At 40.5% G+C, this 19,606-nt stretch overlaps 2 protein-coding genes across 3 annotated transcripts in view; both read right to left on the bottom strand.

Annotated features, from left to right (window-relative positions):
• ZNF684 (zinc finger protein 684) overlaps positions 1-146 on the bottom strand; it is a 32,465-nt gene extending 32,319 nt beyond the window's left edge. Inside the window, exon 1 of the transcript XR_004324950.1 lies at positions 18-146. The gene's annotated coding sequence lies outside the window, so the exon portion shown is untranslated. The remainder of the gene's footprint in view (positions 1-17) is intronic.
• Positions 147-3,449: 3,303 nt separating this feature from the next.
• Positions 3,450-19,153, bottom strand: ZFP69 (ZFP69 zinc finger protein). 2 transcript variants are annotated; one of them, XM_006174507.3, is made up of 6 exons: positions 18,513-19,153; positions 16,877-17,362; positions 15,346-15,431; positions 10,388-10,514; positions 9,959-10,057; positions 3,450-6,169 (listed from the first exon to the last, which is right to left on the bottom strand). In XM_006174507.3, the coding sequence occupies exons 2-6, from the start codon at positions 17,001-17,003 to the stop codon at positions 5,034-5,036; spliced, it is 1,575 nt and encodes a 524-aa protein (XP_006174569.1). In that variant the 5' UTR covers positions 17,004-17,362; positions 18,513-19,153; the 3' UTR covers positions 3,450-5,033. The 2 variants fall into 2 exon arrangements, with proteins under 2 accessions (XP_006174569.1, XP_014422058.1); XM_014566572.2 differs by having other exon boundaries at positions 9,959-10,054.
• Positions 19,154-19,606: the final 453 nt, after the last annotated feature.

Below are 19,606 nucleotides of genomic sequence, written 5' to 3'. Positions count from 1 at the left end.
AGCTCCCCAACTCTTACCTTCGATGCGCACGCTAAAGTCCGGAAGAGGCCCTTTGCTGTTGTGCGTCCTAAGAAGCCTCCCGGAGACCAGGCCCAGAATGCCCAGCGGCTGCCCAAGGACCGCCCCTCCCAGAGGCCTCAGCGGCACCGTTTAGTCCTCGCGAGTCCGCGGATCCCGCGAGAGCCCGTTGGCTGCGGGGCGGAGGAGGGTCCTGATGCAGGATACAGCTCTGGACCGGTCCTTCCCGTGCGCCGCTGGCTGTGCGTGTGTTTTGACTCGGGACGGAATTGTGCTGTCATTTGACCTATAAGCGACTCCCAGCCATCGGTAGCCACTAGCCATGTTTAGCTCTTAAGCACTTGAAATGTGGCTAGTCCAAAATGAGACGTGCTGTAACTATCAATATACTGTATTTTTAAGACTTAGTTAAAAAAATTAAGTAACTCACTAATAATTGTTATACTGATTACATGTTGAAATGGTAATATTTGGATATATTGAGTTAAATCTATTTTTTAATTAATTTTACTTATTGCTTTTAATTGTATTAATGTGGCGGGTAGAAATTTTTAAATTATTTAATGTGGTTCACATTTGTGTCGTGGCTCACATTATATTTCTCTTGGACAATGTTGCTCTTGAGCATCAGAACCTACCAGCAGGGAACTTACCTTGCTCAAATTTGTGTTCCCCACAGGTGCTAAAACAATCACTGACATAACTTTAACACGCTTAAGAGAAACCCATTGACAGTATGAGAAGATTCTCGTCACCATGTAAGATCAGCCTCTCCTCAGCCAAACACCAATTTCTGGTCATTGAATAGGGTGTTACTTAGTTGGAGAAAGCCAGAAAAGGTAGCCCTAAGCTAGAAAGTCAGGGGAGATGGGAATAAGTTAAGCACTTAAGACTGAGCCAAGCTTCTGCTAAAAACAGGCAGCCTCAAATGTAGGACATTTGAACCCTTGAATCAATTAGGGTTTATTCTTTTATCAGTTTGAAAACCCAAGAGCTCTAGCTTCAGGTGAGGCTTGATCCAGGCATAAAACAGTGTGACCAGAATTGAGATTTCTGTCTCCATTTCTTGGATTTAGTTCCTCTGTGTTTCTCTACTTATTGGCAGCCTCCTTCCTCTTCCACTGCCAGTATCTCCCAGGGCAACAGTCTTCCAGATTTATGTCCAGTGGAAAAACAGGAAGTCCAGAAATTGTCCCATTGACCCTGATTACTGAAACGGGGGTTATATGCTTGTCTTAGCCAGAATCTTCTCAAAAACAGAGCTTGAGGCAAGGACTGGAGGCTTTTTTTTTTTTAAGGTGCAAACCCATGCTAGCAAGGGCAAGAAAAGAAGGAAGTGTAGCAAGCAACAGTGTGAATCAAATTGAAGTGGTATAGGACTGGCTATTGCTTCATGTCAAGCCATGGTCTTCCATACTGATTCCAGAGTAATTTTGTAAAATTTAAATCCCATGTTAGCACTTTCTGGCCAAAATTCCTGCAGGATAAGGCTGATCTCTTTATTTAGTAAATTTAGCCAAGAATTCAAGTGTTCACCCCAAAACTTCACAAAATGTTGTGTAGTATTCCCTGAGGATGTGACACGAACTAAATCTGGGAGGATGAGTAGGAACTAACTAAAGAAGTTGGGCAGAAAGAAGAAAAAACCCCAGCACAGTTGATGAGCAGAAACCATGAAATAGCATGGAATATTTAGAGGACTATGAGCTCTTTATGGCTGGAGAAAAGTATGCTTGGGGGGAAGTTTGGGAGCTACTGCTGGAAAAATAGGCAATGCTCTATACCAATTGTTCTATTAAGGAATCTGTCCTTTATGAGAAACCATTTAGGGATTTCAAACAATAATTTGATTAGTTATGTGTTTTAAATGATCTCTCTAGCAGCAGTGGGGAAGATAGAGAGATGAGTCCATTAAATACAGAAAAAAAAAACCAGGAATCTATTTAAGCAGTTAGGAAATGCTAAGAGCCTCATTAAAGCACTGACAATGGGACTAGAGAGGATACATACTGAAGAGATCCCAAATAGGATACATAGGACCTAGTGATAGATTAGGGGAAATGATCAATAAGGGAGAGGGAGAAGTATAAACTGGAGAATTGGATGAGGGGTGGTACCATTTCCTGGATTAAGGATTACAGATTTTATTGAAAAAATTGAGTTGAGTTTTGAACATACTGACTTGGAGGTGACTATGAGATACCCAAGTGGAGATATCCAGTGGGATGTTGAATATAATGTTCTGGAGCTCAGGAGAGATTTCTAAGATACAGATGTAGATGTGAGACATGTTGGGATGTTAAAAAGATCAATCAGACAAAATGTATAGCTTGAGAAGACGATATGCCTAAGGACACAGCTCTGGGGAAGAACATTCACATAACCGCAGAAGAAGTGCCTGTGGGTTAAGTAGAATGAATGAATAGGCACTGATAAAAGGCAGAGCCAATGGGTAGGCTCTGAAGCATGACTTTTGAAAGATCTTCTTGGGGCAAAAGGAGATCTAAGAAGTAAAACCCTTATAATGGCAAAGTGCAGATGTGTTAAGTTATTAAGGGCAAGTGTTTGGAAAGCTAGACTAACAACTCAGAATAAGTGCTCGAAAATATGACTCAGGTGAAAGGACATGAGTAATTAAAGAAGAGGATTCTCCATTTCTTCATCTATAAAGTGAGAAGTTCCAATTAGGTGAATTCATAGACTCTCTCCAATTCTAAAGTTCTGATCTGAAGAGCTGGCATTGAAGAGTAAGTAGGATTCGGAACAGCAACCCTTTCTCCTGCTCTCCCACCGCTCCAGCAGCCCTCCCCATCACCCCACCCACCACCTCTTCACGCCATCCACATGGTTCCCACAGAAGCTGCAATCTCTGCCTACAAGTGACTTGTTTAGAGGTGGGCAGCTGACCAAGCTGGGCCAATAAGAGGCCTTCCCCAGGATTTTGAGATAAGCGAGAAAGAGAAGACAGCTTTTCTCTGGGTGATGGAAACTGAAGATAGTAAAATCTAAAGCTGATGGTAAGCATGATTTGCAATGAGGTGTTAAAAAAAATCTAGAATGAAGAAAACACAAAGCAGAGGTGAGAGATGGAGAGAAACCTGTGCCTAGGTTTTCGGTGTTTCAGGTCCTGGTCTCTGTCCACCGTTATACTGTATCACTGCCTTGAATTACAGGAGATACACTAATATCCTTCTATTAACACCTCCCTTTGAGACTTAACTAGCCTCAGTTGATTTCTGTTACTTGCAACTTAGAGTCTCAAGTAACATATTTGATGTAGTCAGGGCCTGTGTGGGAAGGAGAGAAGTAAATGGAAGAAGAAGTTATAAAGAAGACTAGATGTAATGAAGGATCCTAAGTGCCAGGATTTGGTTTATAACTGGAGTAGTGGCTGTGGGGATGGAGATGAGGGGAAATCCATCAACATTTTGCAGAATCACTAAAACTTTAATAAAATTTTACCAGAATGAAAAATGAACATGTACAAAATCATTGTGGTCCTGACCTTGGCACTCAGCTTTCACAACATAGTAAGCAATGTCAACTAATTAATTAATGCTCATTCATTAATTAATGTTTATTAATTAGACAACTGTGTCCTAGCTCGTTTCTGTCTCCCTCCACATGTGAACTGTAACTTGCTAACATAGCCATCCTTTAAAATGCTACGTGTGGTCAGTTGATCGTCTGTGGTATACCCTGCCATCTTAAGTACCCTGATTCAATTGTCAGTTTTCCTCCGTTCCAAACAAAGGGGTTACAGCCAAGACTATACTTACTAAGGCAGGTGGACCAGTCTCTTTAATGGGACTCTTATTCATCAGACAGTTCCAGGTTCAGAAGTCAGGGACTAGAGCAGTTGGTGGAGGGATGTCTTCTCCTTGTCCAACTGAAACTTTGGTGGGTTTGGCTGCTATTCAATAAGATGCACATTTCTCTCTGGCTTCAAGGACAGCAAGTGCTGCTCCTTCTGGGGATGCAGCTCACCTGGTACTTCTAGGCTATGTTATTGAGAGAAGCTGATACTTCTTTGATGGATGATGATAGAGCTGTTGGTCCAGGAGATGCTTCAGCACCGGATATGGTTCCTATAGTTCTATGTCTTACTGGTGGGAAAATAAATTGGTCCAATCTCTGTGAAGGTCAGTTTGGCAGTATCCATTATACAAATGCACATAAATCCCAGTTCTGGGAACTTACCCTATGCATGTACTTATATGCGTGAGAAATGAAAATGTTGACTACTCATTGCAAGATCATATAAACAAAAGATCAGAAATCCAAAAAAGTCCATCTGTAGTGAAATGGCTAAAGTATATTCAAATCATGGAATACTCTGCAGCTATGAAAAAGAATGAGTAGGCACTTTATTTACTGATATGGAATGACCTCCATGATATACGGTGAAGCAATAAATGTAACATGCAGATGCATCTGTATAGGAGGCTGCTATTTATTGTTAAAAAGAAAAAATGTGTATTTGCATTCTCTTGGATGTAAACTGAAAAATCTCTGGAAAGGCGCACAAAACACTAGTTATAAAAAACGGTTACTTCTAGGTAAATTTTGTGGTGGGGGATGGAAGAAGGCTTTTCACTTGTAAAAATGACTGTGTCTTATGAACTTCATACCATGTGAAAGTTTTCCCTTTTAAAAAAAATAAAATTTTAATTAAAAAAATAGGGGTGGTGATATTTCAAACAGTAGTTTCCAAATGCCAGTCTGAAAAATCAGTCATTGCCCATGAAGATATTTAATCTACCATGAAATCATAAAAATAATAATGTATGAATTTTCTATTCTGTTGAATTTAATTTGAAGGGTCATCCTTTATTCTTGATTAAGTACTTTGTATGGAGGTATCAGTAGTTACCAATGTAGCATTTATTTACATGGTGGGCAAAATCAGAAGTTGGCATCATTATGTCAATTCCTCAGATTTACAGTCCTGAAATTCAAAGCATAGAATGACTGATTTAGACTTGGTTTTTGTTCTCATGTTGAATAATCTGTTTTTACGCATTATTTTGGAAGGCATTCCTCCTGTGTATTTCATGGTGTCGAGTAAGAGATGAATTATAGCTGAAGGCTTTTCCACATTCATTACATTCATAAGGTTTTTCTCCTGTGTGATGCCTCTGATGTTTCTTAAAGGATGAATCATGCCTGTAGGCTTTCCCACAGCGGTTGCATTCATACGCTTTCACTCCTGTGTGAACAGTTTTGTGGTTGCTAAGGTGTATCCTCTGCCTAAAGGCTTTCCCACATTCCTTACATTTGTAGGGTCTCTCCCCAGTGTGGATTCTCTGGTGATGCGTCAGATATGCTCTATGACTAAAAGTTTTACAACATGCAGTGCATGCATAGGGCTTCTCCCCAGTATGAATTCTTATATGTTCACTAAGGTGTCTAATCTGTCTGAAGGTTTTGCCACATTCATTGCACGTAAAGGGTTTCTCTCCAGAATGAGTCCTCAAATGTTGGATCAAGCTAATGTTCTGGCTGAAAGCTTTCTGACATTTATCACATACGTAGGGTTTCTCCCCTGTGTGAGTTCTATGGTGCTGATTAAGGGATGAGCGATGTCTGAAGGCTTTGCCACATTCTTCACATTCAAAGGGTTTCTCACCAGTGTGGATTCTCTGGTGTGTTGTAAGGGATGCGCTTTGACTAAAGGCCCTTCCACATTCCTTACACCTGAAAGGTTTCTCACCCGTATGAATTCTCATGTGTTCAGTAAGGTGAATGGGTTGTTTGAAGGCCTTTTCACATATATTACATTCATAGGTTTTTGTTCTTATGTAACTCGTTGGATGGTTAATTACATCTAGTTTGCATCTGTTTCGCCTTCTAGGTGTGTCACACTTACGGTGCTTCTGTTCTATAACAACATCTGAACTCACAATATTTTTGCCGAATTTGTCAGTTTCTTGGCCTCTCCTCTTGTGAGTCAAGATGGGTTGTCTCGCGTCTCTTTCAGGGGTATCATGGTGCCTTTCTAACTCATCATCATATTTGGAGACTTTTCTCCATGTGGAATACATGACATCATCCCTCATGAACTTTCCCATCATCGTGCCGTGATTTAACTGTTTCTGTAAAATGTCGTTCTTTGCAGTTGACGCACTGGTTTCTGTCTTACTCTTCAAGTCTGAAAGAAATGGATAAATGCACATAACTCATCTTCATTATGCTCTGAAAAATCAATTATTATACTGGGTATGGAATAGAGATTTAGATAACAATACATATAAAGTACATGAGATTTTGACTATATTTATATATGGTTATGTAGCCTGGAGAGGAAATGGGAAATTAAATTAAGAAACAATGACAACAGATTTCTACTGTATAGCACAGGGAACTATGTTCAATATCTTGCAGTAACCTATAATGGAAACGAATGTGAAAATGAATATATGTATGTATATGCATGACTGAACTATTATGCTATACACCAGAAACTGACACAACATTGTAAACTGACTATACTTCAATTAAAAAAAAAAGAACAAACAGGGTAAAAGTGTGATTTTTACATACAGAGTTAAAAATTGAACATTTTATTCCTTTTCTATTAATACTAAATAATGAAATTTCAGGGCTGTGTCTTAACAATATGCCTTTTTTTAAAAACTTTTTTTATTGAGTTATAGTCATTTTCCGATGCTGTGTTAGATTCCAGTGTAGAGCACAATTTTTCAGTTATACATGAACATACATATATTCATTGTCACATTTTTTTTTGCTGTGAGCTACCACAAGATCTTGTATATATTTCCCTGTGCTATACAGTATAATCTTATCTATTCTACATATACCTGTCAGTATCTACAAATTTTGAACTAACAATATGTCTTTTTAATTGATAATTACTTTGGAAAACATTCTCAGAAAGATGAAAAGATTTCCCTTTTCCCACTCCAGCCAGTTCAAAAAATGAGGTTTGAAGTAAGAACATTCACAAGAATGTCAAGCTCTCTATTATTGAAACTTGTATTAATATTCACACATTGTTTTGCTTCCTGTAGTTATTCACCTGTCCCAGGAAGTGTTATTTATGTAAGAAACCCAGCCTGCTATGTTGCAACGATTGTTATGTTCTATGAAAATATCCTTTAACCTTTAAAATTCTGACTGTTTTTTTTTACTTGATAATTTATTGTACCATGACTAATATTTCAACTGACAGCTCTGTATTCCTGAATAGTGTGACTTCTCGTAGGGTTTTTGATCAACATAGAAGGATCATTAGTACTTCCAAATTCCAAATTCTAAATGAATAGAGGCCATAATAAAGTCTGTGCTCTGCAGGCCCCCAAATAGGGAAAGAGGAAGAGAAGAAGAGGAGAGGGAGAGAGAGAACAGGCCATCTATGACCCCCTCCAATTCAGTATCCAAGCTGAAGCAGGTCCAAGCTAGGGGAGGAGAGAAGATTTAACTTTGAGGTTGGGAGTTTTTATTATTGCACCGAACTAAACATTTCACTAAAATCAGACTGTTCTTGTTATTTAAAGGGACTGGACTATCTACAGGACCTCTTTGAGATTTCACCCAGAGGCAGGGAAAGAACATTTGTGGTAGCTTTTATTATTATTTTCATTATTATAAGTTGAAAAAGACAAATCCCAGGAGAATGGACAAATGATTGGAATTAATAACAGAGTGAAACAAGGTGGCTGGCTAGAAGATCAAAACCAATCATGTTATTACACACTAGCAGCAAAGAGGAGGCATCATTTAAAAAATTTATAGCATCTGCAATAGCAACAAAATGTAGGTTCTTCAGGACGAATCTGACGAAGGATGTACCATGTGTAAAAGACCTTTTATGGGGGAAAATTCTGAAACTATTTTTTTGTATTGGTAAATATCAATTAGTGGAGCAATATACCATGTTCCTGGACAGGAGGACTCACTGTCATACTATTAATTTTGCCCCCCCCCAAATTGATCTATAAATTCAAGTCTATTCCAGTCAATGTGTATGTGTGTAATCTGACACATGCATTATGTAATTCAAATGGAAAAGCATGGGGCTGACAACAGCCAGGATGATTTTGAAGAACAAGATATTAAGTCTCACTATGAAATACAATAATTAAGACAGCTTGGCATTACAGTAGGGATAGAAAATAGAAAAATGGAACAGAATAGAGTCCAGAAATAGACTCAAGGAAACCTGGCAGGTGACAGAGTGGCATTAACTATTCAATAAATGGTTCCTGGACTGATTATCCACATGGAAAAGGTGAAACAAGATCCTCACCTCACACTACATAAAAAATAAATTCAGATTTAAACCTAAATAGGAAAAGCAAAATTTAAAAATGATCAAATAACATATATATTTTTCTATATATCAGTAAGGAAAAAAATAGAAAAACTGGCAAAGGATATAAACAGGTAATTTACAAAAAAGAAATCCTGGATGGATGGCCAGTAAACATGAAAAATATGCTCCCTCTTATTAGTCATCAGGAAAATGAAAGAAACAACAAAATACCATATTCACCCACTAAATTTATAAAAATGTGAAAGGTTGACAATGCCAAGTGTTGACAAAGATGCTGAGTTCTGGAAACGCTTAAAACCTGCAATTGGTGCAACTACATTGAAGAGCAATTTGGTGAGACCTAGCAAAACAGAGGTGCATCTCCTCCATGGCCCAACAAGTCTGCTTCCAGCAAGTATCTCAGGGAAACACTTGCTTATATGCATGAGAATATACATACACGAAGATTTACTGCAGCATCTTTGTAACCCCCAAATTCAGGAACACTACAAATGTCTATCAACAGGAAAATGGATAAAGTGTAGTTTATGAATACAATGGAAATGAATGAACCAGAGCAATATGGGTAAATATCAACAGTGTTGAAAGAGAAAAGCAAGTGGGAGAAGCATATATACCGTTTATTTAAAGAATAAGAACATGCAAAATAGTATTATATATTGTTCGGGGATATACACCACATGACATAAAAGTATGAAGACACATATAGCAATGAAAATATTTAACCTCAGAAGAGCTGGTTATTTCAAAAGGTAAGAGGGAAACAGTGGGGCTTCAACTCTTCTATTTCTTAATCCAACTGGAAGCTACACAGAAATTTATAATTTTCTCTATGCCTTTCTGAATGTCTAAATATTTCATAATAAAAGCAAAGTTAAGGAGATTGTTAAAGACCACTGGACTTGATGAGAAGGAATCCTGTGGTAATTTTTCTTGCAGAAATTTCCATAACAAAGTAATTGTCACAATAGATTAAGATACATGAGTCAAAAAGCGAGTGAGAACAGAATTGGGATTGTAAAATGGAAGCTGGGGGACTGTGGAGACAGAATGCAAGAGAGAAGAGTAAAGATCTGTAGAATGCGATGGCAGTCCTGACCAGAGATCTGTTTTCTGTGAGGAGAGACGACGTACATCTGACTGCTTAAGAAAGGAACTCTCGATTGGCAGACTTTAGGATGCTGAAGAAAGAGGAAAAATCAAGTTTAACCTTAATGAAGAGAAGACTTCTCTTCCCTCCAACTCCAGAGAGAGCTTTGCAAGGTCAGCTGAAGGAAAAGGGTGGCAAAGGGAGGGGTGAAATCGGGTTCAGTGCTTGTCCACTGGCCTCAGCCTTCCCCACAGCCTGGGGAGATGTGGGGCTCTCTGGCCTATATATTGGTTGCCTGAATGTTCTTATACACATGTCCCATGAATGCAGTTCATATCAGGTGGTAGGGACTATGATGAATGTGTTTTTTGTTTGTTTGTTTGTTCTGTTTGTTTTTTTGGGGGGGAATTAGGTTTGTTTGTTTGTTTATTTAATGGAGATACTGGGGATTGAACATAGGACCTCATGCATGCTAAGCATGCACTCCACCACTGAGCTATGCTCTCCCCCTCTCTGGCCTACATATTAAAAGGTACCATCTGCCTTGGTCTCACCTGAACTCAGATCTCCTGGGCCTTCTTTCTCTGTCATCCATGGCTCCTCTCCTTTCTCCAACTGGGAAATCACACTAGGTTTGGAAAGTTGATATCCTGCTTATGGAGTGAAAAAAGAGTATGAATATTTCTGCTAAGGTTGAAGAACCATCCCTAGCATGTAGTTCCAGTCATCTGGCATTTAGGGTCTCTCAAAATGGAAAGGGGCACCGCAGCACGTCTTTCTATTCTCGTTCTACAAAGTAAAATTGTTCCCCCAAGAAAGGAGGTTCAGATACGCTCTAGCTTGATTTTCAAAGGAATGAGATATCTATCTCCAATACTGAACCCAAGGCCAAACTCCAGGGAATCCACAACATTTAATAATTAAGAAATTATGACTCTCCTGTAATAGGCAGGTTTCTGGATGTAGGTTTAGCCCATCCTTACCCACTGAGACTAGGTGCCCATAGTTCTCCAGCATCACTTCCCGGTACAGATTCTGGTGATCAGGGGCCAGCTGCTTCCACTCCTCCTGGGTGAAGTCCACACATATGTCCTTGAAGGTCAACAGTTCCTAGAACATCAAATATATTCCTTTTCAGTCAGACCACCTCCATCAAGGTCCAAGATGTCTGACAGTACTCTAAATCCTGAGAGATTCTAAACTGGTTTTACTGGGAGCCTCCTCTGGATCTGTTTGGCGATTCTCTGGAGATTAAGTAACTAAATATAGAGAAGTAAGAAGTAAATATAAATAAGTAACTAAATATAGAGGATAGATGGTCATATGTGTCTTAGAAAAAAATGAAGTAGGATAGGGAAACAGGGAGAGTCACAGTGAGGACCTTTCGTGCAGAATAGCTGGGGAAGGACTTCCTGCAAGGGTGCTATTTGACCAGAGACATGAATTCAGTGAGGAAGAGCCACATGGACATCTGAGGGGACAGCATTCCAGGCAGGGACAAAAGACCTGAGGTGAGAGCATCTTTGGCTTGTCTGAGGAACAAGAGAGTGGCCAGCATTGCTGGAGGTGGGCTAGCGAAGGGGAGAATGGGAGGAAATGAGATCAGAGGGGCTGGGGGAGGGGAGAGAGAGGCTTTCAGCACTTACTGTCACAAAGAAACCAGTGTGTTCCTGCCGAGCTGAAATTCTGGGGCCCTGCTGGAGTTTAATGCAAGATGAACAGAACTGTCTGGAACTGCGGTCTTACCTCTCCTTAGCTCAAATACTGAAGGGATTAAAACGGATCAGCCCCTCAGCAGAGGTAGCTGGGTTAATCAGAAGTGAACTCAAAGTGTATGTCAGCCAGAATGCAGCCACAGCTCTAGGGAAAACATGAATACTCAGTCCCTCACCTTAATCACCAGTCAGAGGAAAGACCTTAGAGTCTTCTGGAAATAAACAGAACAGACCAAACAAACAGACTATATCTATCTATCTATCTATTCATATATATATATTATTTTTTGGTGCTCAGTGGATATTTATTCACTTCACTTGATTTGATTTGATGTTGAGACTAGTTCATTGCTTCTTCCACTCAGTTTTTTTTAAACTTCTTTTTAATTGAAGTATAGTCAGTTTACAATGTTGTATCAGTTTCTGTATTTGACATCTTGTAGTAGCTTAAGGTGAAAAGGAATATGAAAACGAATATATGTATATTCATGTATTTTTAATTTGTTAATTATTTATTAAGAGAAACTAGTCCTTAGCCCAGATATTCACGTTTCAGTTGAGGAACACAGGTCAGGGATAAACCTCCATGGAACTCAACCGAAAGAAATTCTTCACATTCCAAAATCACTTTGCACTCTGAAAGATACCCACCTTCCTCATCTCCTCAAAACCTTTCATGGAATCCTAATTTCTGCAGAAATCTGCATATGCCTTCTTTCTTGGTTCAGCCACAGCAAACTTATAGTAAGCTGCAACCCCCAGGGATACAACAAATGTTCCAACAATATGAAATCACAGACGCTTGGCCAAAAGGCCATGCATCCGAAGTTTTGTCGAAGAGAGTTAATCTCCTCAACACCAAAGTCCTTCCAGGCTGATGGAGAAATGGGCCTACCTATGCATACGTCATTCTCCTCTGTTCTTTTATACACAATATCTGAATTGCAATAAAAAAAATTATTAGATATGTAAAGAAGGAAGAAAATCTGACCTATAAACAAGAAAATAAAAATCAAAAGAAGCAAAATCCCAGGTAACCAGGTCACTGGAATTAGCAGACAAGAAGTTTAAAGCAATTATTTAAATGTATGTTGAAGAATTTATAATAAAATATGAATAGGTGAAAACACCAGGGTAACCGAGGAGAAAGAAAGGCTAAAAAAGAACTGAAAGAAAATTCTACAACTGGCAAATAAAAGATCTGCAAAATTTACTGGCTACGCTGAATAGCAGATTGGACCCTGATGAAGACAAGATCAGTGAAACTTAAGGCAGGTCAATAGAAAGTATACAAACTGAAACACCAAGAGAGAGAGAAAGAGAGAGAGAAAACCCTGGGATAATATCAAATAGTCTAATATATATGTAGTTAGAATCTCAGAAGAAGAAGAGAGAATGGGTAAAAAAAAAAAAAAGTATTTGAAGAAATAAAGGCCAAACAAATTTCCAAATTTAATTTAAAAACATTAACCCATGAATCCAAAAGCTCAACAAACCATCCCCCCAAAAAAAAACTCAAAAAAAAAAAAAAGTACTACGTCTATGCATCTCATTAAAACTTCTGAAGAGCAAAGATAAAAGGGAAGATCATAAAAGTAGTGAAAAGAAGGTAGGAAAGGAGAAACAAACAAACAAACAAAAAACAAGAAAAGTTGGTATAAAACAAAGAAACGAACAGAAAGACATCACATTTATGGGAAGAATAAGAATAATAGCTGACTTTTCATCCGAAACAATACAAGCTAAAAGATCATGGAACATCTTTAGTGTTTAAAGGGAAAAACAGCCACCCTAGAACTCTATATCCAGTAAAAGATCCTCAAATAGGAAGACCACATAAAGACAGATGCTGCGAGAATTTGTCACCAGAATACCCACACTACAGGAAATGCTAAGAGATGTTCTTTAGGCTGAAGGGAAATGATGCCATTTAGAAACTTGGAACTAAAGGAAGGAATGAAAAGTGCCTGAATTGGTAAATATGTGGGCAAATATGAAAGACTCGATTTTTTTCCTTTTCTTAATTCCTTATAAGACAATTTACTGTTAAAAGCAAAAATAAGAACAATGTACTGTGGGGTGGATAACATGTAAAGAGAGAGGCGCGATGACAATACACAAAGAATGGGAAGGGTAAGTGGGGAAATGACGCTTTCATATTATATGTGAAGCAGTATAATATTCAATGGTGACATGTTAAAAATGCATATTGTAAAAATATGAAAATGAATATATGTATGTACATGCATGACTGGGACATTGTGCTGTACACCAGAAACTGACACATCGTAATTGATTGTACTTCAATAAAATAAATAAATAAATAAATAAATAAAAATTTTAAAATGCATATTGTAATGGCTAGAGCAACCACTAAAAACAGATCAAAGAAGTATAGCTATAAAAGTCACTAGAGGACATAAAATGGAATATTAAAAGACTACACAACCTAAAAGAAGGCAGGAGAGGAGCAACCAAGAAACAAAGAGTAGATTTGACAAACAGCAAACAAAGAACAAGAGTATACACTTAAATCCCACCATATCAATGATTATGTAACTGTAAATGGGCTAAGCAAGCAAGACCCACCTATATTTAAGAAGGTCACACTTTTAATATAAAGACACAGATAGGTTAAAAGTAAAAGAATGGATAAAGCTATACCATACAAACAATAACTAAAAGAACACTGAAGGAGCTACGTTAAATCAGATAAACTGGGCTAAGGAAAAAGAATATTATTAGGCATAAAGAAGAAATATTTCATAGTGATAAATGGTCAATTCATCAAGAAGACAACAATCCTACACGTTTCAGAATTCAAAATAAATAAAATAGAGTTGACATAACTAAAGGGAGATTTAGACCCTTTAATTAACCACATTAATTAGAGATTTCAACACTCCTTTCAGTAAATGAGAGAAGTAGACAAAAATTCATCAAAGATATAGTTTGAACAACCTATCAGCCAACTTAACCTAATTGACATTTATAGACTACTACCAACAACTGCAGTATATAGATTTCTTTTTTAAAATAAACTCTTTGAGATTATACATTTATTATATATTAATATAATTTCATTATAGATTTATATGCAGTTATAAGAAATAATGCAGAGATCCCATGTATTCTCTACTAGGGGCAAAACAGAGCTTTGACTGGAAAGGGGCACAAGGAAACATTCTGAGATGGTGGAAATGTTCTGTATCTTGATTTGGTTACATGGTGTATAAATATGTCAAAATAGAACTAAACACTTTCTTAAGTGTATTTTCCTATACGTAAACTAGAGCTCAATTTTAATAAGTTTAATCTTTTCCAGTGCTAAAAATCCCATCAGTTTCTGATATATGTCAGGAGATAAAAAATCAGAATTCCAGATAAGTTGAATGTGGAGATAACTCTTCAAACATTAGACTATTATTACTGCTTCTATATTACTGGAAATACTCCTGGAATGCATTTCAGTCCTACAGGGTGTTAGTATCTGAATTAGCTGAGGAAACTGGGATTGTAAACACCTAAAAAAAAAACACTGAGCAAGTAGATACAAGAGATAAGTTCAAATCCTATACTACTTTCAGAACTCAGGTTCTTCTCTCTTAAAACTCTTCTGTCCTTGAATAACATCACTTACTCAAGTCCTCATCTCTCATTTATTTCATAGTTTTCCTTTTGTTTCACTTCCACTTCCACCAGGCAGTGAGGACACCGTTTCCACACCCTGCTGTAACCACACAGCGTGTCTAATGTGTGTGGTCTGACCATTTCTTCTCCACTCATGTCTCCTTTGGCTGCAGTTTCAGCTCTGCTCCTGGTACTATTCTAAGAACCACCTCATGAAGTGATATGTGCACCTCACGAAGAATGTCAGAACTTTCTTTCTCACAAGTTTTAAGTATAAAATACTCATAAAAATTAAGGTTTAGCTTAGATCCCAGGGGTATCTGTTGGGTTTTAGGGGCTAGAATTATGTCACTCGTTTTGCTTTCTCTACAGAAATTTTCACAATGTTAGACCTAGATGTCAGTTAGAAACAAGCTTTCTATGAGTAGAGAAACTGCTGCCACTGGGGCCCAGTTTTCTATACGAGAGCAACTTGCACTGAGCTCCCTGGGTTGAACTTGTTAGCCTCAACACACCCCAACTCCAAAACAAAAGGCAAGTTATAATCTTAAAAACCAAGAAGCATGTCAAGAAAGTGACAGGAAACTCCAACCCACCTGGAATTTTGCTGTCGGGGACCTGGGGGTCACTTCATCCTTTAAACTTCCTCCCTGGGTCTCATCAGCATCCTGAGACAGCAGAGCTGAAGAAGGAAAAGAGCTATGAAGTTTGTATCTCCCCAAATCCCCCAAATAGAAAAGCTGCCTGCAGACCTGCTGAATGTGGCTCCTCTCTCATACATTCACAAAGAGGGACACTGAGAGTGACTCAAGAGCAGACTGGAGCCTCCTTAGTGAGGAGGAGCTGCAGGGCATTGCTTTGGGCATTAATATTTCCCAATGGTCGATGATGGTCCAAAAGCACAGATCCACCAGACCATGCCTTTGTTCAAAGATTCCTGACAAGGAAGAACAATATAGACACTTCCCATGGACTTCAAGGCGCTCTACAAGCTGCCTGAAGCGTTTCTCCCCAGCACTGATTTCCTCTAACCACCATCCTTTACCTGTGGGACACATGTCAACCACATTCTTAACCCTGTTAGACTGGAAGAGTCTCCATTCTCTGAACCACTTTTCAAGGTACCCAACTTTTGTATCCTTTCTCTGACTCTTCCATCAAAAACTTAGACAGTATGACTGAAAAACTGTGCTGAACACTGGAATTTGACACAACATTGTAAAATGATTATAAATCAATAAAAAATGTTAAAAAAAATTTAGACATCTTCTAAAGCCCAGTTTAATAGCATCTGCTTTGTGAAAACTGCTCTAAGTACAATCAGAAGATTGTTTCCTGTCTCCTGTCTTCCACAACAATTTTACCATAGAATATTCTTGGGCTCCATTCTATTCTTTTGATCTGGGTATGTGTCTGTTTCTATCAACTCATAATTAGCATTAGGGATCATTACTCATTTTTCCATCTGTCAGGATGCTTAGCAAAGACCCTGCCTGACAGAGCTAGAATACAGTAAATACAGGCTGAATCTGAAGACTTAAAGGTATGAACTAAGAGACCACATAAAACATAGGAATTCCTCTGTCCATCCATCTATCCTGATCAGACCACTAAATAATGTGTAACCTTGGACATGTTTCCCACTGAACTCATACATTTAAAGATAAAATGAGAGTAACCAAGCATGTCATTCCTTCCACTTTGCAGGAGAGGAAAAGAAAGAAAAAATGTTGGTTTGGGGCTAAAATGACTGAAACTTAAGAAGGAAAACCACTGGAGGGCTTAAGGGGGTAGAAACCTTTGACCCCGCTGTCTGTGAATCGCACGGATACACTTGGGAGCCGCTGGTGGGTAACACCCTGGATTCTGTCTTCTGTCATGTGTTTATTTGAGGATAGGGGATGGGAGCAGCATGGGGAACGTGTGACCAGGATTCAGTGCTGAGAGCCCAACATTTTCTCTCATAGCAGTCCCGTCCCCAAAGCCATAAGCATGAGCCCCAAGGAAGTGCTTTCCTCCAATTTTCTCCCCAAGGGGCTCCCACCATGAAGTGTGTACCTACCTTTCCACACATAACTTGAGAACCCTTCCCCCTCCTCCCTCCCGAGTCCATCATTCTACCCTCACCTTCTCCTTCAAACATCTTCGTCACATCCTCCCACAGGGGCGGCCCCTCCTTGGCCTTCTCTGGATGGTGCAGCTTCACCCAGGTGCTGGTGTCTGTGGGCAGGGTGATCAGGAGCTGCTGCAGCATGATGCTGCTGCCTGACTGGCCTTGTCCACTTCCCAGTGAGGAACCGGCCAGAGCCTACGCTGAGAGGCATCAAAGTTGCATGGTCCTCCTCTGATCACAGCCTCCTGCCCTCAGGACTTTGGCGTGTCCCTGCGGCAGGAGAACCTGGTGGCTCCTAGAGGCTGATGTGGCTTTAATAGCTCTGAAACACTGGCTCCTCTCTTAAATCAAGTACTGCCTCCTTGGGAGGCAGCCGGTTGAGTAGGTCTGAGTACATGCTTCTTTATATTCTTCTAGCAGAGAAAAAGGCAGGAGACGAGGGATCCAGAAAACTGATCATACAGCTCCAACCTCCAGAACTTGCAGAAATATACTTAGAGCTGCAAAAGATCCAAAAACAAGGATTTGGCATCAATATGGGAATAAGTAGAACCAATGCTTTGCATGTGGCTCTATCTCCCAGTTACACACACACACACACACACACACACACACACACACACAGCCAAAGACCCACACACACTCAGAGGCTCTGCCTTGACCTCCCTCCTTGTAAGCACATGTATCTTCTGCCTGGACACAGATTTGGGAGTTAAGAGGATAAGCTTAGACCTCAGACAGCCTGGGTTAGAATTCTGACATTTGTACTTAAAAGCTCTAAGGTACTTCAACTCTCTGAGCTTCAGTTTCTTCATCTAGAAAATGGGGATAATTGTACTTCATAGGGTGCACTGATTAATTGAAAAAATGTTTGCATACAGTAAACCCTTAATAAACATTATTATAGACCTTTTGCTTTAATGTTGCATCACAGCATTATCTAAGTTTAAAAAAAAAAACAATTACAGATCTGAATTTAAAGTCTGAGTATCTCAGCTGATGGAACAATCACATAGCCAAGTTTTCACATGGGCAAGCAGTGACAGACACATTGCCACCCACATGGATGTCCAGCAGTGGCAGCTCCTCTAAACCTCTCTGTTAAGACGCACCCTGGTTTCAGAAAATGTAAAAATTGGGGGAGAGGGGTATGACTTCAAATGGAGGAAGTAGAGAACTTGATGTATAATGAGGACTATTGCAGAACTGTTTGTAAAGGGAAAATTTGGAAACAACCCAAATCTATCATCCCATCGAACCCCCTGGCATCTGAACAGGTCTCCACAGCGACCAGATCCAGTGTACCTGGGCCCCAAGAACAGTCCTAGTGTTAGCTCCGTGGAAAGAAAGCCGGCCTAATTTTTTGAAGTTTGTGGGACAGGGTATTTGGCTTCTTTTTGTTTTTAGCTGTGACTGATGCAGAGAAAGGAGCCTATGGATTGGAGCATGTGGAAAATATCCTGCCCCTGAATATATAAAATGTAAAATGGTTTGCAACCCAAGTGGAGAAACTTTCAAATCTTACTTAGGAAACAGTTAAAGACAGAGAAGCTTTATTTCGAGGATGCCCCTTCTCATTGCTCCCAGATATGCCTACCTCGGACTTACAGACTTAACAGACACAGGCTGCGAACGTAGCCTCCTACTCACCAGACCGGCCTTGGAAGCTGGTAGGATCAGAGATGGGGGCGCGAGAGCACCCGTTCTTGAGGCTTTCAGCTCCAGAGGGTGTCTCTTTAGAGAAGACTGGGGATAACAGACTTTGTTCTTTCCCAGCCTTTTATAGGCAGATCGCACCCCTACCCAACACAATGATTCTTCAAAAATCGCCCAACGTTCACACAGGCTTCCTTCGGAACCCCAGAGGACTGTCGGCCTCCGGACTGGGTGGGGGTCTTTTCCAAATTCCCCAGAGGCGGCCTAGGGCAGGTGCTGCGGCACCAGATCCCCCACTGCCCCTCCAAGGTGTCCTTTCCCAGCCGCACCCTCAGGAGAGGGGCTTTGGGGACCGCAATGGGACGGGTGCCTCGAACCGGCTTTCCGCAGACAGGGGCGAGAATGCACCTCGCCGACTGCTGTTCTGATGCCGGGCCGGCGGCAGCGGCCAGATCCACCGGCGCCGCGCCTCCTGGGCCCCAGCCCTGGTATCCCGGCGCCTCCGCCCTCCCGACGCGGCTTGGCCTTTGCCCGCACCCCGGGTCGCCCTCACCCCAGCCCGGGCAGCCCCGGGTGCGGTCCCTGGACACAGCAGTGTAGCCACCAACCCCAGAGCCCGCGCGTCTTCCGGCGGGTTCCGCACGCCCAGCCGCCGGCTCCGCCCATGGGGAGCCGCCGAGGGCCCCGCCCTCTCGGGGAGGCAGGCGCTCGTGAAAACCCGGAGTCCGGAACCCGAGGAGCGCGCCCCCCCCCCCCCCCCCCCCGAGGGCTGCCAGTCCCTGGACAGCCCCACCCTGGCAGATCGCCCTCGTTTCCTGACAGAGGTCCCAAGAGAACACTTGGCCGCCCAGCTCTTCCGGTGGAGAAGCCCTTTCTCTGTCATTCATTCATTCATTCATTCATTTGTGCAACAACTATCTTCTGAGAGCCTAAATCCTCCACACATTGCTGCAGGCTCCAAGGAGATCCCAGTCATCAAAACACAGTCTCTTCTTTGTTCGATCTTAATTCTAGCAGAACTAAATAGATAATAATAATGTGGAATGGGAAGGTTGCCTGTCATTCCAGTAAACAACCAATTGCCCACC

Source organism: Camelus ferus, chromosome 13, assembly GCF_009834535.1.
Source record: "Camelus ferus isolate YT-003-E chromosome 13, BCGSAC_Cfer_1.0, whole genome shotgun sequence".
Classification (NCBI taxonomy): domain Eukaryota; kingdom Metazoa; phylum Chordata; class Mammalia; order Artiodactyla; family Camelidae; genus Camelus; species Camelus ferus.
The sequence above is the reverse complement of the archived record's forward strand: the minus strand, read 5'-3'. Positions and strand labels throughout refer to the sequence as shown.